This window comes from Capra hircus, chromosome 25 (genome assembly GCF_001704415.2).
Source record: "Capra hircus breed San Clemente chromosome 25, ASM170441v1, whole genome shotgun sequence".
NCBI lineage: Eukaryota > Metazoa > Chordata > Mammalia > Artiodactyla > Bovidae > Capra > Capra hircus.
In genome coordinates, this window is record NC_030832.1 from 1,875,476 (window position 1) to 1,902,549 (window position 27,074).

The 27,074-nt window shown below is 57.8% G+C and overlaps 1 protein-coding gene across 16 annotated transcripts; it reads left to right on the top strand.

Moving 5' to 3' along the window:
* TBC1D24 (TBC1 domain family member 24) lies at positions 1,052 to 26,612 on the top strand. 16 transcript variants are annotated; one of them, XM_018040302.1, is made up of 11 exons: positions 1,060 to 1,120; positions 4,144 to 4,222; positions 5,770 to 7,005; positions 17,789 to 17,901; positions 18,931 to 20,002; positions 20,554 to 20,571; positions 21,033 to 21,191; positions 22,320 to 22,383; positions 23,322 to 23,417; positions 23,656 to 23,878; positions 24,270 to 26,612. In XM_018040302.1, exons 5-11 carry the CDS (start codon positions 19,038 to 19,040, stop codon positions 24,422 to 24,424), a joined length of 1,680 nt encoding a protein of 559 aa, XP_017895791.1. In that variant the 5' UTR covers positions 1,060 to 1,120; positions 4,144 to 4,222; positions 5,770 to 7,005; positions 17,789 to 17,901; positions 18,931 to 19,037; the 3' UTR covers positions 24,425 to 26,612. The 16 variants fall into 16 exon arrangements, with proteins under 16 accessions (XP_017895794.1, XP_017895795.1, XP_017895800.1 ...); XM_018040301.1 differs by lacking the exon at positions 1,060 to 1,120 and adding an exon at positions 1,439 to 1,606 and having other exon boundaries at positions 4,078 to 4,222; XM_018040309.1 differs by lacking the exon at positions 1,060 to 1,120 and having other exon boundaries at positions 3,519 to 4,222; positions 24,270 to 24,429; positions 24,948 to 26,612.

Below are 27,074 nucleotides of genomic sequence, written 5' to 3' on the forward strand. Positions count from 1 at the left end.
CCCCGGTGCCGCGAGCGCCCGCCCAGGAAGGGTGAGCGACGCAGCGACACCCCCGCCCCAACACGGAGGGATGTGGTAGCCCCAAAGAGCGGTTTCGAGCCCCCTTTGGGCAGTTGTCATCCAAAGGACCCCATGCCCCCCTCCCACCTTCGAGCTATCTATCTACCTCCTCCAGGGGGGGCACCACGATGCCCCCAGAGGGCTGTGAACCCCTGCGAACACCTCAGGGGCCTCGGTGACACGCACCCCGAGCCCCGCGAGTCGTGGTCCCTCAGCGTTCCTGCGTTCCTGAGGCACTGACACCGCCCCCCAAAGTTATGAACGCCCTTCTGATGCCAGGACCCATAGAGCTCTGAGGGCACCCCAAGGACCGCCGAGACGCCACCTCCTCGGACTTTGATTTCCGGGAGAGCGCCCCGACGCCCCGAGAGGCGGTGCGGCCGCCAGAGACGCGCTGGGCGACGCGGGCTGCCTGTCCTCGTCAGGACCGGCGGGGGGCGCCATGTCTCCTCCCCCGGCGGCGGCGGCGGCCTCGGGCTCCCGTCACGCCTGCCGGCGGGGCGTCCGCGTCCCTGTCCGCGGTGACTGTGTTCGGCCTCTTGTCTGGCCCGTTGGGTCCGTGTCTCTTGTCTCTGTCAGGCTGTCTCTCTCGACCCGGGTCTCCGGGCTCCTCCCCTCAGGGCTCGCACGGACGCTCCCCCCACCCCGGCAGCCCGGACGTCGTGCCCACAAACGGGCGCGCGTTCCCAGGCCGGCCCGGCGCGACCGCTACCCCGGCGGGCATCACCGCCGCCCCGGACTCCCGATGCCCCCTGCCTCCGGCGCCTGGGCACGGCGGACACCCACCGCCGCGCGCGCGCGCCCCCTTGCCTCGCGCCGGGCCGGGCGCGGAGCCGGCGCATGCTCCGGCCGCCCGGCCGCGGGGCGTCAGCGCGCATGCCCGGAGCCGAGTCCTCGGAGCCCCGCGGGCGCCGCGGGTGGGCAGCCGGCGCCGAGGCTCGGCGGGGGCGGGGCCGCGTGCGCGCGTGCGCAGACGCGCTGGCGCCCGGGCGCGCGGCGCGCTGAGGAGAAAGCGGCGGCGGGCGGAGGTGGGCTCGCGGCCGGCGCCGCAGGAGGGTAGGTAGGTGCGCGGCGGGGCCGGCGGGCGCGGGGCCGCGGGGGCGGGGGCCGGCTGTCACCGCGGCGCGGGCGCGCTGACCGAGGAACGCGGGGGCCGGCCGCGGCGCGGGTCGGGGGTCTGGGGCCCGCTGCCGGCGCTGCCCACTGCCAGCGCTGCGCCGCGGCCCGAGCGCCCGGAGGGGCGCGACGTGGGGCCGGAGCGGGCCTGGGCCCTACGCGGGACCCCCATCCCGGAGGTCGCGCGGGCGACCCTCGCCAGGCGCTGTCGGTCCGGCTGGCGGCTCCGGCAAGGCGGCGGTGGGAATGAGCTGGCTCTGGGGTACTCCTTCCTCGGGCTCTTTCGGGCTCTGCGGGGTGGGAAGTCCTCTTCTGGATTCGAAACTGCAACAGATTCCTTGATAACGCTCTGTCTTTGAAGACCTGCAAACTGCTCCCGTCCCGACCCTCCGCTTGCTCCAGGTTGGCACCCCGCCCGCCTGCCGCCTAGGTATCTACGCAGTCTCTGAGCCCTGCTCGGTGGGTCTGGGGTGACTTGTACCCTCTCGTGGCCGCTGGGCTGTGCCGGGAACAGAAGCGTTTCCACAGGGCCCCTGAGCACTGTACTCAGCCTTGAGAAAGCACAGCTGGAGGTCGCGGATGAGCCTGGGCAGGTCAAGGTCCTCTCCTAGGAAGGGTGTTGGTGCCCTGATGGCCTTACTCGGTAGGGGACACTTACTCGGTACGAAGCACTGGGCCTCCTGGATCACCACCTGCTGGGCTGACACTAAAGGCCAGAGGCAGTGTGAGCACCCACTGGGCTAGGTGGAGGCGTGGGTTGACTGTTAGGATAGCGGTGTGCTTGGGAGGCACAGTCCCCACCTCACGTGGCTGTTGCTGTGATGCTGATCTTGAGATCTTTGGCCAGCTGCTTATTCCTAGTGAGGAGTCTGTCTGCCTTTCCAGGGACAGTAGAAGCACTTGCAAGTGATTTTTCTTATTTCTTTGTATGTTTGCTCTGACGTCAGCAGGAACGTGTAGACAATTACAGGAGGGGGAAAAAAAATTCCATTATTGGCAGGAATACTGATTTACCCTACTTAAACGTGGGGGCTCCCCTCCATCTTCTTGCCCCAGCACGTAGTAGCCACCTCTAAATATTTACTTAATTGTCTTGAAGACAGGTGTGCTGGCTCTTTTCTTTTTAAGGGATCCAGGCTGGGAGAAAGAAACCAAGGTAAGATCAAGAACTGTTGCAAAGGTATTACAGTTACCATTTCTAAACAGTACTATAACCCCCAACATGTGCTTTCTCTATCCTGAAGGTTGTTCATCATTTAATCTTCTCAGCCCTTAGGTAAAGCCTGTAGGAGCAGGGCTTATTCAGGAGCCAGCGCTTTGTTTAGAAACCAGTCTCTCCCTGTGAGCAGAGCTGGACCCATTGCCTCACAGAGAATGCTGAAATGAACTAGGTGCTAAAACGAGTGCAGTAGTTTTCCTCTGGTGAACGGTGACCTTCAGGGCACGTGGAAGTAATCTAGTTATCTAGGCAGGCTTTTCATAATGACAACAGGATTCACCTCCTGGATTTGCAAGTTCACCTGCAGGTGAGCTGTGCTAGCTGTCACTGACCACACCTGCCAGGACTGTCCAGCCAGCCAGGTGACCTTGGGCACACCATGTTGCTCCCAAGTCTCATTGCAGTCTGTGCCGATCTCAGAAGACATAATTAAGTGTTTGCTTTTAGATGGTTTCTGGTTTGAAGTATATAAGGACAATAAGCAGGTTATAAAAAAGCACTTAACATTGACCCTGTTCAATGTTTTACCTGTTTGAGCATACCTTCTCTGTTATGACAACTCTGTACAGGGAAGAAAGAGAGCCTTTTCACCTCGAAGCAGCAGTTTCAGTGGCTGTTTCAAGTGTCACTTTCCAAATGGAGATAATATTGAAGAAGTAGTACCTTGGGCTTTTCACTAAAGGCCAACTTAAATTCATTATTTGATGATTTTCGTTGTTCTTTAAACACAAGTTTACCCAAGTCATACTTCACGTGAGGAAATATGTGCCCCGTGCTCTGCAGCTACAGAGCTGAGTGAGCCTGTGCCCTGGAGGAGGTGCGGGTGCAGTGAGGAGGCAGGCCAGCGAGCTGCGGCACAGCGGGCGGCACCCCCGCTGGGTGGGCTGAGCTTGCTGTGGGCACAGAGGGTGCAGTCCAGCTGTGCACCCCCGCTGGATGGGCTGGGCTTTCTGTGGGCACAGAGGGTGCAGTCCAGCTGGCCTTTGGTGGTGGCTCCTGAGAAGCACTTAAATTTTGAACATCAGGGAATTTCCTGGCTCTCCAGTGGTTAGAACTCTGTGCTCTCACTGCCAAGGGGACAGGTTCAGTCCCTGGTCAGGGAACTAAGATCCCACAAGTCACGTAGTGTGTCCAAAAAAAATACAACTTTTTTTTTTAAGAACAGCCACGTGAGGGAGAGACTTCTTGGCTAAGGGACAGTGTGTGAAGTACCAGGGCAGTCTCCCAGCTGTTGGAAGAAGGGCACTGGGTAGCATTGGTGTTTGGGGTGAGGAGAGGGAGTTAGGGAGCTAGGCTGGTGGCTGTCAGGAGAGACATGAATACCAGTCCCCAGTTTCCATTTTGCCCTGAAAGCGGTGGGGAGCCACTCAGGGATCTTAGGTTTGTGAGTGACTGCTCAGATTGTGTCCTCATGGGTGACTTGGTTGAGTCGGGATGGTTAACAGAACACCAGAAGGCCCAGCACCGAGGAAGGGCGGTGGGAACAAAAGAGCAAGACCGCAAGACAGGTGGCTGTGGGGACGGGAAGGGCCGGGGATGGAGGAGGACTTCGGGAACACTCCGAGGCTGGGTGACTTGGCAGGGCCGGGCTGCACTGTGTGCTGGAAGGGACAGGCCTGGAGTGGGTGGCGACGGGTGCTGTGGAGAGGCTGAGCTGAGAGTCCTTAACAGCCTCTCGATAGAGACTGCTCTGGAGCCATGAGAGCTCCTTCCTGTGTGGGCACTGAAGCCAGGGTGTGCCTTCCCAGGAGTGTGTGTGGAGTGAGAGAGAGAAGACTGATCCTGGAGAGGCCTGATGCTTCACATCCATAGGACAGAGTTGATAAGGTAATAAAAATCTGATTGATTACCTCCTGCCTTTTGAGGGGACGGGGGCAGGATGGTGGGCTTCTGATATCTGTCACAGAGCCTCAGGTTGTTGGTTAAACAGCAAAATGCAAGATACCAAAGGTGCAAAATCACATAATTGATTCCCAGGCCCTTCCTGTCAAATGTGTGTGTTTGCGTTTTGAGAAAATTCCGGATTGTCATTCATTTCAAAGGCCCTCATTCTCCTCCAGCCTGAGGGTTGGTCCTCTCAGCGAGTTCTCACCGCTAGATCTCTGGAAAGAGACCTTCTCAGATCCAGAGAGAGATCCAAGAACTCTGTGGGTCCTCTCGCTCTCGCTCTCCTCCCAGTACCTGTTTCTGTGTAGTGCCTCAGCGTTAAGAGTCGACGGGACTTCGGAAGGACTGTTGAGGATACAGAGGCCAAGTGTGTAGTGCTTCCTCCCAGGCTTGTCCCCACGCCGAGGGGCCGCCAGGAGAGGATAAGGAAAGGCTGGCGTTGCACAAGGAGTTCCTCTTTGCCCACAGGAGGCACAGGGCCCCACAAGGCTGTCTGGTCTCTCGACGAGTGCTGTTAGCAGTGGCCTTCGCCTCTGGAGCCTGCTCACAGAGGGGCACAGGAGTTAAGCTCTCCTTCTGTCCTGTGCGGTCCCGGTCCCCTGCCTGGCTCTTGGACCTTAGCCATCTCCCCTGGATATTGCCCACGGAGCTGCTGGCAGGGGTCACATGTGAGCAGTCATGCTTTCTTCCTCCAGCTCGCCCAGGCTGCGCTCTCCTCTTACAGGCCATTGAGAAGCCACTACACATGGCTTGGCCTGTTTCACATAACCTAAAACTGTGTGTCCACCTAATTGTTACACAATTTTAATTGGATACCAATCGTTTGCTGATGGGTGATTCTGTTACCAATAAAAGCCCTCTTGCCGTAGCATTCTAAATGAAGCTCAGTTACCTGAGTCCCACCAAGAGCTCTCCTGGCTTCTGTCCCTTCAGCCTTCCCTTGAATCCGCTTGTCCACATTCCCTGATTACCATCTGTAATTCCTTTCTTGGCGGGCATGCTTCCCGCCTTCCTGTCTTCCTAAACTTGTGGGCCTTAGAGGGAGCCATAGGTGTGTGTTCACTCCGCTTGCCTCTGTTTTCTTTCCCTGCCTCCCCGGGTCATCTCCCCCACCTCCCAGCACACAGGCGCTCGCTCCTCTCTCAGTAGCCTGGTGAACCCAGGCCCTGTGGCTTCTTGGAGCCAATGAAGCTGGACCGTTGAAGTGTCTTTGAATATGAGCACTCACTGGCCCCAAGCAGCTGTGCTCTCCAGGGCTGTTTCTGCTGCTTCCTGGGTGCAGGCCACCTCAGCCTTCGGGATCTAGGCCAGGCAGGTGCTGGCGGGGCAAGGCTTCCAGGCCCCTCTTTCCTCATGGGCTGGGGGCCCAGACACCCTGTGCTTCTCCCTCACAGCATCCGCACCTGAGTTGGTAGGGTCAGTACACCATGTCCCCGCATCCTGAAGCTCGCTGAGCGATGGGGTGGTCTTGCATCCTCCTGTTCCAGCACTCAGCACAGTGGCATTCAGAAAGCGTCTCGAATGCCGTTGAAATGATTCAGCCTGCAAGATTCCCTCCCAGCCCACTCTGCAGTCACACCTGAAGATACTTGCCGAGAGCCTGCTGTGTGCCCAGCCTTCGGAGGCACGCCTGTCACCGGCACCTTGCTTGGAATTCAGACCAGTACAGGATTCTAGCTTCTGACAGCTGGGCTTCCTCCTCCTGCTTCTCATTCTGTGCAAGTAGTTGATTTCTCCTTTGCCCTTGGGGGGTGTTTTCCCAGACCTACTGCTGGGAGGGCCTTTTAAACTTAGAAGATAAAGAGAATTAGCGGAGCCCCATTGCAATCCCAGCCTCCTCCTGTGGGTAGACCAAACCAGCGGCTTGCTTGAAGGAAATTAGTTCCTCAACGAGGGATCACACCTGGGTCAGGCCAGTGAAAGCACTGAGTCTCAATCAGTGGACCGCTAGGGAATTCCCTGCAGGGAACCTTTTTGAGTGGCTAATACCGTTAGGACTTTACCCCGCTCAGGTCCCATCCATAGGCTCAGGTGCCACCGCTAAGACCTGCATTTGAACTTGCGACCAGTACTAGCAGATGGGCCAGCCAGCTGGCCTGCAGTGCTGTGACTAATACCTCCTCAATGGTTACACCCCTTTATGCCTGGCACGTGCCATCCATTGTGTGCCATCAGCCAAGGGCCCCCTATCGGTTTCCCGGTAACTGGCACTGTGGAATGCCAGTTGCCACTAGTATTTGAAAAATGCCCTATGCTGCTTCAGGGCTGAGGCAGAACCCAGCCTGCCATCTCATCACATGAGGATGCCTGCTGGGAAGCGCACATACCTAGAACGGACAAATTGCTGAATGGCCCCTGTGGTTTAGAGTTAAATTTCCTTCTCGGGCCCAAGTGGTCTGGGATTTTCCTGAGTCTCCGTCTGTTTCCTTCTCTGTTTCCTCCTCCTCGGGTGCACCGAGTGTGTGATGTGAGATGCCTGGCTCCAAGTCGCAGTAGGGTAGAAGAGCTGCACTCATAAGCAGGTCATCAAAGGCGTGCCAAGTTCAAACAGGATCGGAGAAGGAGGTGGGGAGGTCAGCCCTGTCTGCAGGGTCAGGAGTCTGGAAGGGCCGGTGAAGGAGGGAGTATTTGAAGCAGAATCGCCTGAGAGAAGGAAGAACCAGCGTGTCCCACCTTTCCCCCTTCCTGTTGTCAAGACTCCTGAAGCCACCATTGGAGGGCAGGTAGGGCCAGTGGACGGGAGAGGGTTTCAAGGGGAGAGCAGGCCAGAGCTGTTTGGGAGTCAGAGCTAGCTGCCTTTTATGGGGAGTGTGTGAAGGCTAGGAGGTTCCAGCAAAACACTTGGAGGAATGGGACCTGAGAAATCTAGGCTCAGAAGAGGATGGATGTGCCTGCTCAGTCATATCTGACTCTTTGCGACCCCAGGGACTGTAGGTCACCAGGTTCCTCTGTCCATGGGGTTTTCCAGGCAAGAAGACTGGAGTGGGTTGCCATTTCCTCCTCGAGGCTGTCTTCCTGACCCAGGGATCAAACCTGAGTCTCCTGCATTGCAAGTGGATTCTTTACCACTGGCCCTCAGGGAAGCTGGGAAGAGGATGGACTTTTGCAAAAAGAACATTTGAGGGACAGGAGCAGTGGCCACCAGAGAGAGGAGGAGACGGATAAGAGGGAGGCGTTTCAGGAGGCCTGGGGGGAGGAGAGCTGAGCGCAGTGGGGTCAGCTGTGTGCGTCAGAGAGATAAGAGCTCAGAGGTGTCTGTGAGGTCGGGCGGCCAGGCAGTAAAGGCTTTGAGGGCTTGACTGGGGAGAAAAGAAAGGACAGGCTTAGCTCAAGGGGAGTTTCGGATGCTGTGGTTGGGGCTGAGGGCCTGGCTGGCCAGAGAGGGGGCATTAGAGACGCAGGAGAGTCGGAGTCCTACGAGTTGAGATCCAGAACCAAGGGTGGGGGTTGCAGACCAAGGGCCAGGGTCAGACAGGAGCGGGTGCTCCGGCCTGACACCCAGTTCTTGAGGAGAGTGGGAGGTGTGAAGCTGTCAGCTGTTGTGGGGCTAGGAGAGATGCCTCGAGGCAAGTGGAGGGCCCCCAGGCGGCTCCGGGGATCTCGAGTGGGGTGGTGTGATTTCGCCTCCGTGGTTGGTGTGTGGGTGTAGAGAAGCGAGCCGTCAGGCTGGCTTCTCATGGGAATTCTGCCAAATGGCTGAGACAGGAGCCCGTGAGTGGTGGGGCGGAGGTTTGGAGGGTCAGGTCAGGCCGAGCAGACAAGGGAGTAAACCCCAAAGGGCTCGTGGGGAGGCAGATGGACTTGTGGCAAGTGGGAGTGGGGAAGCAACGCGCTCCGAGGCAGTCAGGGTGTTTGTGGTGTGTGCCCAGGATGAAGAGCCCCTGGGGCCGGCAAGGCTGTAGACGAAGCACCAGAGATGTAAAGGCTTCTAAAGCTGGGAATGGTTTTTTTTTTTTTTAAATAGGTAAGAGGTGGGTTTATTTAGAGAGAAACACTCCACAGACCGTGTGGGCCAACTCAGAAGGCGAGAATAGCACCGGGATATGGGGCTGTGGGTTTTTAGAGGGGTGGGTACTTCCATGGGCTGGTGAGAGGAGGAGTGTTGGTGTGGGGGTTTGAGGTTGTGCCCTGCCCCCTTCCCTCCTGTGTCTCTACAATCTTAGAGATTTTACTCCCATATTCTCACAAGAAACAGAAGGGCAATGATCTGCCTTGTGTAACTGCTTCAGGGTTGATGAGAGGCATCGACTCTGCCTTTGAAGGTGTAAAAATCTGTGGATGCCTGATCTTGGGGCCTCAGGGGCAGGACAGCTCCTTGTTTTAAGTCAGTGTGGACTGGAATGCTCACATAGCCATCATCTTGATGTGAAATTGTTATAACTGCTTCCATAGCCTTTCTGTGAACCACCTTGATGAAACTGTAAGAACTCTCAGCTGTGGTGTGTGGAATCTAGTTCCCTGACCAGGGATCAAACTCAGGGCCCCTGCATTGGGAGATGGAGTTTTAGCCACTGGACCACCAGGAAGGTCCTCTCCTTCAGTCTTCTGACTGTAAAACCGTCAATGGACAGGAGGCCCACGTCACTCTCTGGCATCTGGGGTATTCCTTCTTCCAATGCCCTGGCTCTTTGCAAAGGACACATAAATTGCAATCCTCCCTTAGTGCCCCTTTTGTCTACAGAGGGGACCCTGGTCTTGTCTGGGTGCCCCTGGGCCTAGTGGCCCACCAGAAAAACCGTTTCACCTTTGGTAGTCTCTGAGTGGACAAAATCGATGCCATCATTTGGGCCTTTTGCTTATTTCTCTGGTGTGTTCAGCCTTTGCAGATAACTTCCTGGTATTGAAAACTGAGTAAGCCAATTGAAACACATCATTCATTGGAGGCTGACGACCAGCAGATGCTTTCTGAATTTTGTGACTGATGTCTAGGACAGACTGGGCTATGAAGTGCTTAGTCAAAAGGGCGTGTCCCTCCAGGGAGGAGTGTTTCTTGAAAGCCTCCACTAGTCTCCCTTGGAAGACCGCAGGCTTTTCATCCTGTCCCTGTTGAAGTTTTTTAACATTTTTATAATCAACAGATTTTACTCTAAGTTTCTTCCAACTGAAATTATGTAACTCAGATTGGGACTTGAATCCACATACTGGGACTGGAACCCAGTCAAAATCGACGGTTTTCCAGCCGAGATCACACACCTGGTTTCAGAGCTTAGTGAAGCTCATTTGGTGTCTCATCACATAGAGAAGGCAATGGCAGCCCACTCCAGTACTCTTGCCTGGAAAATTCCATGGGCGGAGGAGCCTGGTAGGCTGCGGTCCATGGGGTTGCTAAGAACTGGACACGACTGATGACTTCACTTTCCCTTTTCACTTTCATGCATTGGAGAAGGAAATGGCAACCCACTCCAGTGTTCTTGCCTGGAGAATCCCAGGGACGGGGGAGCCTGGTGGGCTGCTGTCTATGGGGTCGCACAGAGTCGGACACGACTGAAGCGACTTAGCAGCAGCAGCAGCAGCACATAAAGAATTCAGTGAGAGACAGAGTGACAGGTAAGAAGTGGATTTATTTAGAGAAAAACACTCATCACAGAGTGTGGGCTGTCTCAGAAGGTGAGAGGGGCCTTGGAATATGGTTTGGTTAGCTTTTATGGACTGGGTAATTTCATAGGCTAATGAGTGGGAGGATTCTTTTAGCAATTTGGGGAAAGGGTGGGGATCTCCAGGAGTTGGGCCAGCACCCACTTTTTGGCCTTTGGGTCACCCTTGGAAATCTCAGTGCCTGTGGGTGTGTTCTTTAGCGTGCCTGATATGCTGCGGTCAGTCACATGGCAGTTTGTCTATGTCAGTAGCATTCACAAGGTAATTCCGTTGTAGGTTTGCCTCAGAGATGGCCTCGTACCCCGCTCGGTGCACTGCATGGTCCCATTGTGGGAGTCAGTAAAATGTCCTCTGTGTTTTTCCTAGAGTCATCCCTCCGAGCTAGACATGCCTTAAATTCCTTTTGGGTTCCACTGCCTAGATACGGAGTCATGAAAATTTGAATATAGGGTATTTTTCAAAATTCCTGTTGTCTGAATCTTTCCCAGCCCTGGAGTTTATGGCCCAGAGGGATATTAGCCAGATTAACGCAACCCGACCCATTCTAGACCCAAGCCCGAGGTGATGTGTCTAGCTGCTCAGTCTGATCAAGATTTGCACTTAGATCTTAGATGCTATCCCTCCCAAAGCAGTCTTCCAACCAGGCACCAGCGCCTGAAAAGTTGTTGCAAAGGGACGGCACAGAAGTTGTCCCCAGCGGCGTTGACAATGAGCAGGAGTTGCTCAGTTGAAAGTAAAGGGTCAGGACTTGTCAATAAGAAGTCTGTCTTGGCAGTCACACAGGTCTTCTGGGGTTAAGAGAAACAAGATATGAAACAGGAGTGAACATAGGAGACAAATGTCAGAGTCAAGGAACAGAGTCTGGAGGATCAAATCCTGCCTCGACAGGCCTTTCCTGGCCCTGCTGTCTGACGCGCCTGAGCATAGCCATTCCACGCCACCTTCCTACAGCAGACCAGGCCGACAGCTGCTACCCTTCTGGTCCAGAGCGAGGTTCCTGATCAGAGCCCCAAAGCATTTGGGGTTGACAGGCCTGACAGAAGCGGGCAGACATCGCTGGAGCGTCCTCCTCAGTACGCCTGGCTCGGGCATCCCGCTAGCCTGTCTCGGACCAAGACCTAACTCTCAACGTTTTCTTACCTTATCACTGTCCCATCATGGCGCTTGAGATCACACACCTGGTCTTAGGACTCACTGAAGCTCAGGTTCTTGATGTCTTATTGCAGAAAGAATTCAGTGAGAGACAAGAACTGGGTTTATTTAGAGAGAAACATACTCCACAGACAGAGCGTGGGCCAGCTCAGAAAGAGAGCAGCTGAAGTTGGGGAGCTTTGAGCCAGGCCAGCTTGCTTGACCTTTGGTGGCCTGTAGTGAGGCAGCTGAGAGAAGGGGGCCAGGAACCGGAATGAAGTGGGTGGTGGGTGGGGAGACCCTGGAGAGAGGGGGGGAGGGCCCCTGCTCTCTGGCCTGGAGGAAGGGTGCATTAAGGCAGAGGGTGGGGCAGGGGGCTGTTTGCCATAAACAGGCTCCAGAGCGAAGAGAGCTGGAGCTGGGGGTGAGGGTGGTAGAAACAGGGCAGCGAGGGAGGCGAATGCTGCGGTCGGTGGCCCTGTCATTCCCCATCAGCCGCCGGGTGGGGGACCATCTGACTGTTGCGGCCTTGGGCCGGGAGGGGACTGCCCTCCCGCCGCGGCCCTGACAGTCCTGAGGCTGTGTTGCCGAGGCCTCCAGCAGACGCTCGGGAGTGGGCTTGAGTGTTTCCCTGGTGTCTGCTGTGGGTGGCTGGGCGCACTGGGCCTGCCGTGAGATGGCCAGGCTTGGACAGACTTGGCCCGCATCCTGCTCCAGACCTGCCGCACCCAGGCCGCCCTCACCACCCTGGGGTCCTAGTGGAGGCCCTGGGATAATGCCCCCACCGTCCCCCGCTTCTCTGCCTCAGAGCGCCTCCCACTCTTCCCTGCTCACCGGTCCAGACGCCCTGGGCCGTGCCCCCTGCCATGCCCCTCTACCCAAACACCCTGAGAGCAGAGCCGCATGCCCGACCCCCAGCGCAGGTCATCTGCCCTTCCCTGTCCTGCCGCCACATTCCTGCTGGGCCCCCTGTGTATCTTCTTTTCAGGCAGTGATGGGTCCTGTGTCTTTCTCACCCACGCCCCACACGCCCTAAGGGCTGGAGTAGGGCCACCAGGTGTCAGGGACCCGCCGCCCCGCCCGCCCTCGCTGGGGACGCTGCCCGAGAGGTGCCGCTCTCTTGGTCGCGCGGGACTCCCTGCCCGCCTCCCCGTCTGCCACCCCGTCCTTAGCCTGCAATCTGCAGGGCTGGACCCAGCCTCCTTCCTCTTCCTTCTCTGTTTCCTGACTGCACTCCCAGGAAACAGGCGGGGAATGTCCCGCGAGGAGGGAACAACTGAGACAGCCTCGCGGCGGGCTGTCCTGTGGCGCAGTGACTAAGGCCCGGCCAGGCTGAGCCCCGGGAGCTCAGACCTGAGCTGTTCCTGCTGCAAGGACGGGCGCTGGGCCTGGGCGGGCGGGCTGGGCAGGGGTCAGCGGGCCCGGGCGGCGTCTGAGCCCCGCTCCCTCTGCGCAGGGCTGTCTCCTGCCAGCTGGGCCGCAGTTGGCTCCTCGGTGGGCTCTGGGTATGTGAAGGGGCCATGTGCAAAGCCCATGGGGTGACAGAGGAGTCCAGGGGCCAGTGTGGGGGTGAGGGCTGACGGCTGGGTGTCTGGGCAGGGCCTCAGCACAGCAGCCCAGCTTGTTCTCCAGCCTGAGCCCTTCACAGCCCCCCAGGGAGCACCTCCTCCACCCCACCCAAGCCCCAGCCCTGGGCTAGCTCTCTGTTCCCTGCTGGGGCCTTTGTCCCCCACCCCAGGTCAGCGTGTCTGGGGGAATCTACCCCCGCTCGTCCTGCCTCTGCTTCTGGACTCTGCCCGCTTTCCTCGGCCGCCAGGGTTTTCTCTGCAATGCTGATCTGATGTGTCACCTTCTGCCTTGGCTCTCTGCTCCCTCGTGTGGGGATGACAGCTCCTGCCCCACCTCCCAGGAGCTCCCCCGTTTGCATTTGTCCCCGTCCCCGCTGTCACACACCCTGGGGTCCTTATCCCTCTGGCACGCACGTGGAGTCCGTGCCCTGCTGGGTGGTCAGCGCCCTACTGGCCTCTCGTCTCACTGCGGGCGCTGTGACTACCGGTCTCCTGGAGAGCTGTCTCTTATGCTGTGTCCCCGGGGCCCTGCCCAGAACAGGCAGCTACAGGGAAGTTTGTGAAATGAATAAAAGTGTGAGTCAAGGGGTCGGAAGGGGTGCTGGGCGCTCCCGGAGCGGCAGTGTACAAGGAGGCAGAGCACCCAGTGTGGTTCGGTGGTTTCGAATCTCCCCAGACTTAAAATAGGGGTCTGTTTGTCACTTGAAAGCAAATTTTTTGTTTTTCAAATCCAGTTGTTGGGGAGAATCACATTCCCCACTTCTCATGTCTCATGACTCGTCCGACCACGGCTGGAGCCGCATGGCGTGTGGAGCCAGGCCTGAGGACGGGCACTGGGGCTGCCCCCTGGGTGCGCTGAGCTCCTGAGTGGGGACGGGGGTGCCTGGAGCACGCTGCGGGCTCGCTGGCTGGGCTCTGCCTGTGCAGGGCCCCCAGAGTCCTCTCTGCATCCGTTTCCTCACTGCGAAGTTACCTGCTGTGGGTTGAAGGAGACAGGGATAAGGTTACATTGCCCACTGTGGAGTCTGTGTCCAGCAGCCCTTGAAGGGGGCAGGAAGGGGTCCTGTGCGTCTCTGTCCTTCGTCCCGTGACCGCTTCCCCCCGCCCCCCCCCCCGCTCCACTCCCGGTCTGGGGTCTGCCAGGAGGGCGGCACTGGCACAGGGGGCCCGGGGTGCCTTCTACCCACTGCCGCCTCCCTCCTCCTCTGGGCACACTCGGGGAGCGGGGGCTCCCCAGGGAGGGCATAGCCAGGCTCCCGTGGCTGCTCCTGGCTGGAGCGTGGTCCCCAGAACCCCCTTCTCAGGAAAGCTGCCTGGCCCAGAGCCCGTGGGGCCGCCAGCTGAGCGCTGCAGAGGAAGGCCTGACCCCCTTAGCAGAGGTCACTGAGTCCCACCGAATGCTATATTTTTTCCTTTTTAAGACAGACTTGCTTTCCATTAGGAAGCCTGGACTCTATTCGTGAGGGAAGGCATGACAGTGACTGGAGGGGCTTCCAGGTAGGGAAGCGGCCACACCAGTGGGGAGAGGTGCCGGGTAGGGCCATTCAGAGGGACCATCCCAAAGAGAGCAGGCGCCCCCCCAGGCTCTGGGGGAGTCCTGGCTGCAGCCTCTGTGGTTGCGCCATACTGGCCCTCCTGAGCACCTCCCCCACCCCCCACCAGAGCCCGAGCCGGAGCCGGGGAGCGGGGAGCGCTGCCAGGCGGGAGAGTGCTTTCAGGGAGCAGGCTCAGCTCATCCCCACTGCCGGTCAGCTGTTAGTCTGGCTGCTGGGGCATGACCGTTCCCTGTCCTCCCCCTCCGCCACCCACACTCAGGTAACTGGGACTCCTCCGCACCCCCACCCCAGTGTCTCGCTGTGCCCAGCCTACCAGACGCCCTCCTCTCCTCCAGCACCCTGGTCCCTTCCGCCTGGGGCCCTCGCTCTTCTCTTCAGGAGCGGCCTTTCCTCAGCGCCTCTGTCAGCTTCTGTCTCAGCACTTCCGCTCGGATGGGGGAGACTCCCTGATGACTCCCCCTAAAGCGGCCACCACTCTGAACGCACTGTGTGGCATCGCCACCGTCTGAAAGGACCACTGTCAGCTGTTCTCGTGAGTTCAACAGGAAGTGGAGTGAAATTTTTCCTGTTTGCCCAGAATTGCAGATTAGGCCCAAACTCAGGGTAGAAATTTCCTTCCTGTGGTCCAAGGCCGGGAGGGGAGCCGCGGGCCCCGGGCGGCCCTGCCCGCGGGCTGATGGACAGGCACCACGAGTGGCCTGCCCCGCCCCTCTGCAGTGAACTTGAGACTGGGGGTGGGGTGGCCCCAGGGCGAGTGCAGTTTGTGATTAGAATTCGTTCCCTCCCTCACCTTCCTGAGGCCAAGGGAAAGGTTTTCCAGGGCCTCTGCTGGCCAGGAAGAGTGGCCACCTGCCCCAGGCTGCCTCAGGGCTGGAGGGAGAGAGTGGGCTGTACCTGTCCCCACGCCCGGCCAGCGCGCCAGGCGGAGAACTCGACCCACAGGCGCTGTGTGGGGCTTAGGGCCCAAGCTGGGCTTGTGTTCGTGATCATGGGCTCTGTTTTAGAGAGACCTGCGTTCAGGGAGGAGGTGCGGCTTTCCTGAGGCCAGCCCAGCCAGCGGCAGGGCAGACTCGAGGCGGCCCAGTGGCTTCAGACTGGCTCGCTCCCTGCTGGAGCTCCAGCCAGCCTTCTCTATGCCCGCCCGCCCGCCCGCCCGCCAGGCGAGGGTGGGAGCACGGCTGCCTTCCTGGGCCGGGCCCCTCTGTTGGGCGCTGGGCGCTGCGAGAGCAGGTGAGGCCTGCGTCCCTTGCGGGGCAGGCGGCATGGATGGTGTGGGTGGTATGGCCAAAGTCGCGGGAGGGACAGCTGGGGAGGCCGCAGCCTCGGCCCAGGTGAGGGTCCCGCCTGGTGACCGTGTCTGTTTCCTGGCTGCTCCCCCTCCCTGCAGCCAGCGTGTGCTGTGAACAAGCAGCTTCATGAACTCATGTGAGGGTGGTGGCCTTAGGGAGGAGAGGCAGTGGGGCTGAGAGGTAGCTTAAGCAGGAGAGTGTGTGTTTGTACTCTGTGAGTTTGTGTTAGTTGATGTTTTTTTGATTATGCATTCATGTAAAAACCAAACCAGACAAAAAGCTGCCCTGGGTCCTGGCTTCAGTGACCCCTCAGGAGGTCAGCACAACTTTGTTTGCCCTTCTCCAGAAATACCACATGCTTTGGGGTGGGAGGAGGCCTGCAGGGATCCAGAGAGTTCCTCTGGGCTCTTTTGCTCCTGTCTTTGCCTTGGAGTCCCCCAGCCACTTATTGCAACAAATAAAACTTGGGGGGGCTTTCCTGGTGGTCTAGTGGTTAGTGCTCAGGCGCTTCCACTGCAGGGGGCGTCGGTTTGTTCCCTGGTAGGGAACTAAGATCCAACAGGCCTTGTGGCACAGCCAAAAACAACAAGGAAACAAAACACAAAACGCTGGTCTGCTTCTCCCTGAAGGTCCTTTCTGAAGGAACTTGCAAGGTACAATAACCGATTTTGGAGTTTCCAGTTTAATATTCAACCTGAATCTTAGGCCAGCTGAGTGCGATTTGGCACTGTCCTGCCCAGCTCTTGTTCTGTTTATAAACATGTTTATTGCCCTGACAAGGAGCAGGTTCTATTCAAGAAAACAGGATAGGCCTGGGGTCCCTCCAGCGGTTAGTGTGCTCGGAGCCTAGAGTGAAGGATGAGACTCTATAGGTAATTTGCAGCCTGGGGAAACGGGGGCCCCTAGCTGCTGTCCTTCCCAGGATAGAGCAGACAGGCCAGCTGCCATTTGGGGTTCTTTTCTGGGGAAGAAATACCCAGCATTGGCGGCCCTGGTCTCGCTGCAGGCAAGGCTCTTCCAACGGGATGGGGTAAATGGACGTTGTCAACAAAACCTCATTTCTGTGGGAAAGTCCCTGTAAAGACATACATCCAGGGACTTGGACAGACACTCAGCCGTGTTCACAGCAGCATTACTCCCAACAGCCGAAAGGTAGGAACAACCCAGATGTCCATCGACAGATAGACAAAGCGTGTTTTGTGCACACAGTGGGGTACTATCAGCCATAAGGAGGAATGAAGTTCTGATGTTACAGGGGGCAGAGATGAACAGGTGGGGCTTTTTATGATACTGTAATAAGGTTACATGTCATTTTACATGTGTCCAAACTCAGAATGTATGACACCAAGAAGGAATCCTCACTAATTCATAGATTCGGTGATGTGTCAGTTTAAGCTCATCAGTTGTAGCAAATGTTTCATCTGTGGGGAAGGTTGATAACGTTGAGGCTGTGCCTGCGTGGACAGAGAGCATGTGACACCTCTGTACTATCCTCTCAATTTTGTTGTGGACCTAAAACTGCTGTAAATAATAGTCTTAAGTTTTAAAATATATCTCATACATGGGCTTCCCTGATAGCTCAGTTGGTACAGAATCTGCCTGCAATGCAGGAGACCCCAGTTTGATTGCTGGGTTGGGAAGATCCGCTAGAGAAGGAGAGGCTACGCACTCCAGTATTCTTGGGCTTCTCTTGTGGCCCAGTTGGTAAAGAATCCATGTGGAACATGGGAGACCTGGGTTCGATCCCTGGATTAGGAAGATCCCCTGGAGAAGGGAAAGGCTACCCACTCCAGTATTCTGGCCTGGAGAGTTCCATGGGCTGTAGTCCACGGGGTTGCAGAGCTGGGCATGCCTGAGTGACTCACACGCTCACTTTCGCATTCTCATCCATGCTGTCAGCACTGACGAACCTTGGGGACATTATGACCAGTGAAATAACCCAGACACTGAAGGACAGACATTGTGTGATTCCACTAATACTAGGTGCCTAGAGTGGTCGAGTTCATAGAAAGCAGAGTGGTGGTTCCCAGGGGCTGGAGGCTGGGAATTGGGAGTTGGTGTTTAATGGGTGCAGAGTTTCCATTTGGGAAGATGAAAAAGTTCAGAGATGATGCTGATGGTGGTGCAGCCTTGTGAATGTTCTTAATGCCACTGAACTGTACATTCACAAACGGTTAAAATGGTAATGTTTGTCGTGTATATTTTAACAATTAAAAAACAACAAAATTTTGTAAAGCAATTATCCGTCAATAAAAAAATTTTTTAAAAACCACCATGTTAAGATACTTTCTCAAGACACGTAGATTTTACCTTACAGTTCTTTCCACTCAGTATTTTGAAAGTGTTGCTTGCTTTTTCTGTTTTCAGATAAATGTTCTTGATGCAAGCAAAACAGGAATGCTCTGATCATTTACCGAAGATCACTGAGACAAACAAACCTTTGTGAGATCTCCAGACAGTGCACTGTCACAGGCAGAAAGGTTAGTCTGAGGTTCACGGTTAGTACTTCTGTGCTGAGGACAGTTGCCTCTGGCAAAAACAGCGGTAGACTTCCATCTCACTGTCCCCATGCAGCTGGAGTTTCAAATAGCACCTGTTACCCATTTTTTTAAAAAATGTCTACAGGAATCTCAATAGATGCCCATAGTGGAGAAAGCTAAGTTGCTCAGTCGTGTCCGACTCTTTGCAACCCCATGGACTGTAGCTCACCAGGCTCCTCTGTCCATGGGATTCTCCAGGCAAGAATACTGGAGTGGGTTGCCATTTCCTTCTCCAGGGGATCTTCCCGACCCAGGGATCGAACCCAGGTCTCCCGCATTACAGGCAGATGCTTTAACTTCTGAGCCACCAGGGATGCCCACCCATAATGGAAAGACGGTACCTAATCCCCTAATACCTCCGGCTCATTTGGTTCCAGAAATTTCTGATTCTGAAGCTGTGACACCTTCCATTTATTTCTCCACCCTCATGTCTTCTTCTCACCAGTGACTCTTCTGTGGAATGCCTGCCTGCAGCTTAGCTGCTATTTTTAGAAAGTTAAGAGCCGGTATCCAGGTTCCAGGCCAGCGACCGTGGGGCAGAGTAGGTGTGTATCCTACTCATGACACACGGCCGGGCAGAGGCTGTGAGCCTGTGCGAGCTGGAACGCAGCGTCTGGTGACCTCCCGGGGTCTTCCAGACCAGCGGCTCCTTTCAGAGGCCCCCAGGCTGCAAAGGGAAGAGTGAGGGCCAGGCAGGCCACCACCCCTGAGCAAAGAAGTGTTTACAGCTGAGTCAGCCTCTCAAAGCCTTTTCTCATGACCCAGAGCCTGTGTGACCTTTCCCAGTACCTGCAGAAGCCCTATGAAAAGAAGTTATGCTCCAGAATTCATAGTGAATTCTCAAGAATATCCACTTATCTTAAAGGGAAGCCCTACTGATAACTTTGTAGAAAGATTAAAACAGACTCTTTTTAAAAATGTAAACCTTCATGCCACGTGCGTTATTATGCATGGTTTTTAATCCTGTAGGGCATGGGATGGCAGAGAGGTTAGCCAAGAAGCCTCGGAGAGGGTGCCGGTGGATGTAGCTGCCCTTTGACCCCTCCTGCCCCCCGACCCCGGGCGCTCCCTGCACGATGCACCCTCCAGCCTATAACTGCTTTGTGGACAGAGACAAGATGGACTCAGCCATCCCAGACCTGGGGCCCAAAGAGCTGAGCTGCACGGAGCTGCAGGAGCTGAAGCAGCTGGCACGCCAGGGCTACTGGGCCCGCAGCTACACCCTGCGGGGGCAGGTGTACCAGCGTCTGATCCGGGACATCCCCTGCCGCACGGTCACCCCCGATGCCAGCGTGTACAGAGACATCGTCGGCAAGATCGTGGGCAAGCACAGTAGCACCAGCCTGCCCCTGCCCGAGTTTGTGGACAACACGCAAGTGCCGAGCTACTGCCTGAACTCGAAGGGCGAGGGTGCTGTGCGCAAGATCCTGCTGTGCATCAGCAACCAGTTCCCCGATGTGTCCTTCTGCCCCGCGCTGCCTGCCGTCGTGGCCCTGCTGTTGCACTACAGCGCCGACGAGGCCGAGTGTTTCGAGAAGGCCTGCCGCATCCTGGCCTGCAACGACCCCAGCAGGAAGCTGGTAGACCAGAGCTTCCTGGCCTTCGAGTCCTCCTGCATGACGTTTGGGGACCTGGTGAACAAGTACTGCCAGGCGGCCCACAAGCTAATGGTGGCCGTGTCGGAGGACGTCCTGCAGGTGTACGCAGACTGGCAGCGCTGGCTCTTCGGGGAGCTGCCCCTCAGCTACTTCGCCCGTGTCTTCGACGTCTTCCTGGTGGAGGGTTACAAGGTGCTGTACCGCGTGGCACTGGCCATCCTCAAGTTCTTCCACAAAGTGAGGGCGGGGCAGCCGCTCGAGTCGGACAATGTGAAGCAGGACATACGTGCCTTCGTCAGGGACATCGCCAAGACTGTATCTCCCGAGAAACTGCTGGAGAAGGCGTTTGCCATCCGCCTCTTCTCTCGGAAGGAGATTCAGCTCCTGCAAATGGCCAACGAAAAAGCTCTGAAGCAGAAGGGCATCACCGTCAAGCAGAAGAGGTAGGCAGGCCACTGGGGCCACCTCTGGGGCCCACATGGGGTGGGGCCTCTGAGGAAGCACCCTGGGGGCTGGGGGCCTGAGCTCGTCCGGCCGGCTGGCCAGTAAGCCCTCCGTGCACATACAGAAAACCAGCGGCCAGGAGACAGGGCCTGCCTGGCACAGCTGCAGGTGGCCAGGGCAGCTGTGGGTGCAGGGCCTGTGGCCAAGACGGAGGCTGGAGCTGACGCTGGTGCCCGTGGGCCCAGGAGGGAGCCAGGCTGGCCTCGCTGGGTCACTCTGGAGCCACTCTTGCTGCCTGCCCCTCAGCTCTGGGCTCCCGTGCTGGTGGGCCCCTGTCCCGAGCATAGCCACCTGGGGAGCCAGCCTGGGGAGGGCCCGTGTGTCCTGAGACGTCAGTGGCCGCTGCTGTGCCCCGGCTGTAGGTGTGGAAACCTTTCTTGTGGGCCAAAGGCAGGCGTGTCCTGGGTGTTAGTACTTGCCACTAACCTCTCCTTGTCTGTTTTATTTTTCTGCCTCTTCTCCGTGTCCGTTGCTTCCTCCTATTTCTCAGTGTTTCACTTTCTAAAAGGTAGGTCTGGAAACCGTGTCTCCACAGCTCGCTTCTCTCTGTCTTCCGGCCCGGCTGTTTGCTCTGGCTCTCAGGGCTGGGTTCAGCAGTGCTGCCCCAGAGCCTGGCTGATGTTCAGGCCCGTCTGTCTATCTGTCTGCTGTCGGTGCTTGGCTGGCCTGGAAGCATTGTCTTGCCAGAGCTGACTCTCTCTGTCCCCATTTCTTAGAGAAAGGGGGCTTCCGTTCCCGTCCCCGGGCTGGGTGCTCTCCCCTCGGTAGGGGGTGGGAGCAGGACTCCAGGGCCGCTCTACCCCGTGCCCTCCTGAGGGCCCCTAGGACCAGGCTCTGACCTGGCTTCACAGGTAAGAAGCTCCCTCCAGGCTGAGCTCCCATGAGAGGCTCTCCCCTCCCGGGAGGGGTCGGGGTGCATGGCCGGGGCTGGGGCTGCAGCTCTGCTCTGACCTCTGCGCGCTCCCGCAGGCAGTTCGTGCACCTGGCCGTTCACGCGGATAGCTTCCACTCGGAGATCGTCGGTGTGAAGGAGATGAGAGACATCTGGTCGTGGGTCCCCGAGCGGTTCGCCCTCTGCCAGCCCCTGCTGCTCTTCTCCTCGCTGCAGCATGGGTACAGCCTGGCCAGGTAGCGCCCTGGGGGAGGGCCTGGGCCCGCCCCCTCGAGCTGCCGAGGTCTGGACTCCAAGGGTCAGGCGGAGCAGGAGGCGTGGGGTTGCCCAGCTCCTCATCCTGCCCTCACATCCTGAAGGTCCCGGTCGGGCTGGACCCAGGCCTGCGGACGCGGGCACCTGGGCAAGGCCCTGCCTCTTCCTGGGGCCTAGACTTGGGAGCTCCTTTTCTGAGCATCGCTCACTCCAGGGCCACCCCTGCTGCAGCAGTCAGGGTTAGAGCCTCTGTGGCACATGCAGGGCTCCACGGCCTCACTCAGGCGTGGCGGTCAGGAGCAGACTCCCCGCCCCGAGCTTACAGAACGTCAGGATGGCTCGAGGCGGCCGGCCTTGGGGACTGCTCTTCCGCCCCCGTGTCACCAGTCCATACCAGGTCCGTCTTGGCCCTGTGGGCTATGCTGGGCCCTGGCCAGTGTCCAGGGGGTTCTGGCAGGCTTCTCCCGAGGCACCCCGTCTCTCTGGGATGCTCTGCCAGGTGCGGCCCTGAGAGCCTCAGGTGGCTTCTGACCTGCGCTCTGCCTTGGGTCAAGGGCAATGCAGACAGAGGGGCCCAGCCCATATGACGGGCACCGTTTAGCGCCACCTGCACATTCTGGCATAGCTAGCAACTCCTCTGTGGTGTGGGAGGCCCACAGAGGGACGCTAGCCAAACCCTGGACACTTGCACTGGCACAGCAGTGGCCTCAGGCCTCCTCCTGGCTCCCTGGTGCTGCCAGCGCCCGAGAACGCTCTGAGCTTTCCCAGAGCACAGACCTGTTCCTCTGGTTCTGGCTTCCCCAAAGCACTTGGCGCGTGGCTATGTGCTAGGGGCTGTCTGCCCTGCCGCTTCTCCTCCGGGCATATCAGGGCAGAATGTCCAGGGCTCTGACCGCTTGGCCTGTGGCCTCCTGGCTGGGGCTCCCTGTTGGCAGAAGCGCCCAAGCCTAGGTGTTGCCATCTAAGCCATGTGCCTGGTTCCTGGGAGAGAATGTCAGGTCCGTCCGCCCTGGGCAGCCAGGGTCAGCAGCAGCTTGAGGGAGGCAGCCAGGGAGGGGGACAGAGGTGGGCACTGCTGTCAGATTGGCAAGGGGATTCTCTGCCCCCAGGTTCTACTTCCAGTGCGAAGGACGAGAGCCCACTGTCCTGCTGATCAAGACTACGCAGAAGGAGGTAAGGACCAGCCAGAGGGACCCTGGCTCCTGGCCTTTGGGGAGGGTGGGTGTTCCCTCGTAGCCCCCACCCAGGTTTCCTGGGCTTAGGAGTACAGAGCAGGGCTTGCCCTCTACAGAGAGGTAAATCTAGCCTCCTCACATGACCGCCCAAGTTCCCAGGGCCTCCCTGTTTCCCCGGGGGTCCAGACCCCCAGCCTGACTGGCCCGGCAGTCTAGAGGAGCTTTGCAGAAATGCCAGGTGAGCAAGGCCCCACGCCCTCCTGCAGCAGTCTGCCGGCGCCTTCCCCTCCTCCACCCCGGCAGGTAATTCTCAGAGCCTTGTTCTCTGCAGTGGCTGTCGTCTGGAACATACTAAGGGTGTCTAGAAAAGTGAGCGCCTCCGTCCTGGCGCATCTGCGTGCTGTGGTGGCTCCCAGACGCCCAGCTGCACCTGCAGGACTGTCTCCTCAGCCTCAGACCCTGCGTCTGGCTCCCAGGAGGAGCCCAGGAGTCTGTGACAGCAGGTGGCCCGAGTGTCAGACACCTCCGTCACCACTCGGAGGGGTGACTCTAATGGTGAAATAAAGCACTTTGCTGGCTGATAGGAGGCCTGGGAAGTGTTTCTTGAGCAGGTGGCTCCTGGAAGCTTCCATCTGAGGGGCCTCCCGGGGCTGATGCCCATAGTCGGAGTGTGGACACGGGCTTGTCTCCAGGCTTCTGGGCCCAGGTGGGAAATGGAAATATCCCAGGAGCCAACAGCGGGCAAGGCAGCCTCCATACCTGAGCCCTGCCAGGCGCCCCCAACACACTCTGACCTTCCCGTGCCCCATTCAGCCCTGGCCCTCCAGTGGTCAGGGTGTGGGGCTGTGGCTGAGCCTCAGCTCTCAGCTGCCCTGAGCGCTGGGGGGCTCCCGTGGGCGCGCCAGGTGCAGCCTCCCCCTGGGCCTTCCTCCCCAGGTGTGTGGCGCCTACCTGTCAACAGACTGGAGTGAGAGAAACAAGTTTGGGGGCAAGCTGGGCTTCTTCGGGACTGGAGAGTGCTTCGTGTTTAGGGTGAGTGGGCCCCCTGCGGGAGGTCACCCCCTCACGTGACCCTGCTTACTTCCAGAAACACCTTCCATCACCTGCTGGGTGTGACCCTTAGAGGCGAGCTCCGAGAGCAGGCAGCCCTCTGGCACAGTGTGTGCCGACTCCCGCCCCTGGCTCAGGTCCTCGCGCTGGGCACGGATGACGAGCCCTGGGGGAGAGCGGGTGCCGTGAGTCAAGTCCTCACACCAGCCTTTGTCCTCAGCTGCAGCCCGAGGTCCAGCGCTACGAGTGGGTGGTCATCAAACACCCAGAGCTGACCAAGCCCGCGTCCCTGGAGTCCGCCACCGTTCCACCCTCCCCCAGCCACTCTGTGTCCTCTGAGCCCGCTGACCGTCTCTCGCCGTTCCTGGCTACTCGGCACTTCAACCTGCCCTCCAAGACGGAGTCCCTGTTCATGGCAGGGGGCAGCGACTGCCTCATCATAGGTGGGCACCGGCTCCTGCCTGTCCGCCGTCACTTAGCTGGGAGGAGGGTACAGGGTCATGGGTGCCGAAGCCCCGGGCCAGTCCTGGCTGACCCAGGTGGTAGGTGCCTCACCTGAAGGACAGACAGAGCCCCCACAGTGGCAGGAAGAAAGCAGCAGATCGTGGGGGGTGGAGCAGGCATGTGGGGAGCGTGGGGACCTGAGGCTGTGTGCTGGGGATGGGGGACAGGTTGGAGTAGAGAGCAGCCCCATGGCTTTACAGAGGCCTCTGGCAGGGCTGGAGAAGGCCAGCCCAAGACTCGCCTGGTCCAAAGGGAGAGGCTTGGGAGCAGGAGGAGGGTCCCCTGGGGCAGCGCTCGACAGAGGGCAGCCACTGACCGAGTGTCCCGCAGGTGGAGGGGGCGGCCCGGCACTGTACATTGACGGGGACCTGAACCGGGGCCGCACAGGCCACTGCGACACTTTCAACAACCAGCCCCTCTGCTCTGAGAACTTCCTTATTGCTGCTGTGGAGGCCTGGGGCTTCCAGGACCCTGACATCCAGTGACGGGCGTGAGTCAACAGTGACCGAGCTGCCGCTGCCGGTGGCAGGGGGTGGTGGTAGCTGGGCCCCTCCTCACGGAGGTGGTGGTGAGTGAAGACCCCCACATATGTGGGCACCGTCAGGGTGCAGCTGGGCACAGTATTGGTCTAGGCAGTGGTGCCACAGCTGCAGCTGGCCCTCCCGGACCTGCCGTACTTGCTACCCCTTCGTCCTGGACTCAGGTCCTGGCCGGCCTCTAGGCAGGCATCCCGTGCGGGAGGCCGGAGTCTTGGCCCCTGAGCCTCAGTCCCCCAGGGTGAGAGGGTGCTGGGACCAAGGAGCCTGCCCAAGTGTGGGCACGTGGCTCCCCCTGCTGGTGCCTCTGGGCATCTCCCGAGGAGGCCCTGCAGCTCCTGCTGGCCTGCGTTGGGCGGGGCCCCGGGGCTGTGGGTCCCTGGAGAGGGCAAGCGCCCTATGGACTGTTCCTGGCGGGAGCGTCTGCCTGGAGCTTCTGACTCAGTTCCCGCCTCCCCTGGTCCCCCCTTAGACCGGAACTGCTGGTGAGACCAGGGAGGACAAGCCGCATGCAGGGCTCTGGGCCCCTCCCCAGGTGCGTGTCCTTGTGTTTCTGCAGAGCCTGAAGCCTCTGCTCGGCCTCAGGGTAGAGTTACGCCTGGAAGGGCCCTCTGGGACAGACCCCACACCAGCCAGCCGTATTTCTGGGCCCTGCCTGGAGAAGCCTGGACCCACGGAGCCATCTGTAGTCTCCTCTTCTCCAGCTCCCCAAGCTCCCTGCCATGGCCCCACTTGATGGCAGTGACCTGGTCTGGGGTCCCGACCGACCCCTCACACGCTCTGTCTTATTGCGCCTCCCCTCACCTGGTGCCACCCGCCCTCCCAGCTCCTGCCACATGGACCTTCCTGACCCACTGTCTGTGCGTCCGTCTCACAGTGCCTCCTGGGCCTGCAGGGTGGCCCTCTACCCGTGACTTCCTCAGCTGGTCCTGAGGGCCCAGCCACCCAGAGGGAGGAGAGACGTGGACACTCCAGGGCTGGGGCCAGGGATCTTGCCCCCTCGGTGCCCCATGCACCCCCACCCCCATGCTCATCTTGCTGGGCGTGCATCCTCCCTGCCCACCTCCTCAGATCTCTGCCAAGCCTGGCCGCGGCAATACGGAAGGACACACCAGGAACCCTGTGTGGCTTTGGGCAGACCAGTGAACCTGCCTGGAACTCAGTTTCCCCAACTGTAAAATGGGGCCATTTACCCTGCGCTGCCGTCCCGCAGGGCTGCTGAGAGGCCTGCAGAGGGGAGAGGTGCTCAGGGGAGTCAGCTTCCTCCCCAGACACCGCAGCCCTCGCTGCCCCTCCTCGAGCTCCCTCAGCCCTCACCTGTGCTTCGGTGTTCATTAAACAGCTGTGTGAACTGCAGGGATCCGAGTCTGGTTTCTTTAACCAGAGGGACCTCCCCGGGTGCCCCACCCCACCCTGGGTGCCCTGCCCCGCCCCAGCTCGCCTCCTGCTTGACAGTCTGGTCATGGAACATCAAAGGCCTTTTCATAGCACAGCCTTTCAGAAGCAGCTGAAGGCACACCTGAGCACCCTTTCATGCCCCTCCGTGAACCTCCTGAGTTGTGGAGTCCTTTTCCTGCTGAGTAATTCCACAGGATTCTCTGAGACTGCCCCAGGGCCCCCCTCCACCCAGCTGGGCAGTGGCAGCTGATGAGTCACCATTTCTGTGCCGTGAGGTCTCTGCGTGTGCGTGCACGGTACTCGCTTTCTTTGCTTTTCCTATCTTCTCCCTAACTTTTCTGCTAAACTAAAAGGTGTGTGTGATTATTATCTTCAGTTTTTTAATTCTGATTACTGTCCTTGTTATCTGATATTCGGTCTTCCCAAATAGAGTAAAATTTATTTTGTGACGTTCTCTGTTATTTCTTCCTGATTATTAGTGTTTTCTGTTAAAAATTAGCCAAATGTTTATGGAATAGTACAGTGAATTACATTTGTTTTTCTAGAAACATTTGAAAATGTATTTTAAGGAAAAAATTGAACATAGTTTAAAGCAGTTCATTATCAAAGTAGACTCGTATGCATTTAAGGCTTCAGAAAATCAGTTTTCCTAAAACAGTTTATATTACAAGAGTAAGTCCATTGTATTTTATGAGTTTTTCCATTTTAATTATTGAATTAAAATAAGTATTCAATTTTTCCTAATTTCATACGTTCTTTTTTTTTTAGTTTCTCAGGGCAACTTGTTTTAGAAGATTCTGAAGGTTTCACAAGGTCTTCAAATTTATCAATTTCCTGAAGCCACAGAGCCCTTATAATAATCTCCTTACATACCTTAATATTTAGGAGATTCAGTTTTTATTGATTTATTTTGAGTTAATTTTAGACTTAGGAGTTTCATGGAGGGTACAGAGCTCCCACCCCCACCCCCTCACCCATTCCCAGCTCATTTATGAAACCCAAGAAATGAACATTAGTACTCACTAGAAACTTAAACTGCAGTCTCTATTCAGGTTCCCTGTTTTTCTGTAGTGATTTTTGTTGCAGGAACAGATCTAATCTTTACAACTTTATTTTCCCACATTTTAATTAAATTCTGAATGTCATCAAGTTCGCCTAACACTGATCTTAGAAACACATTGCCATAATGAGGCCGTCTGGT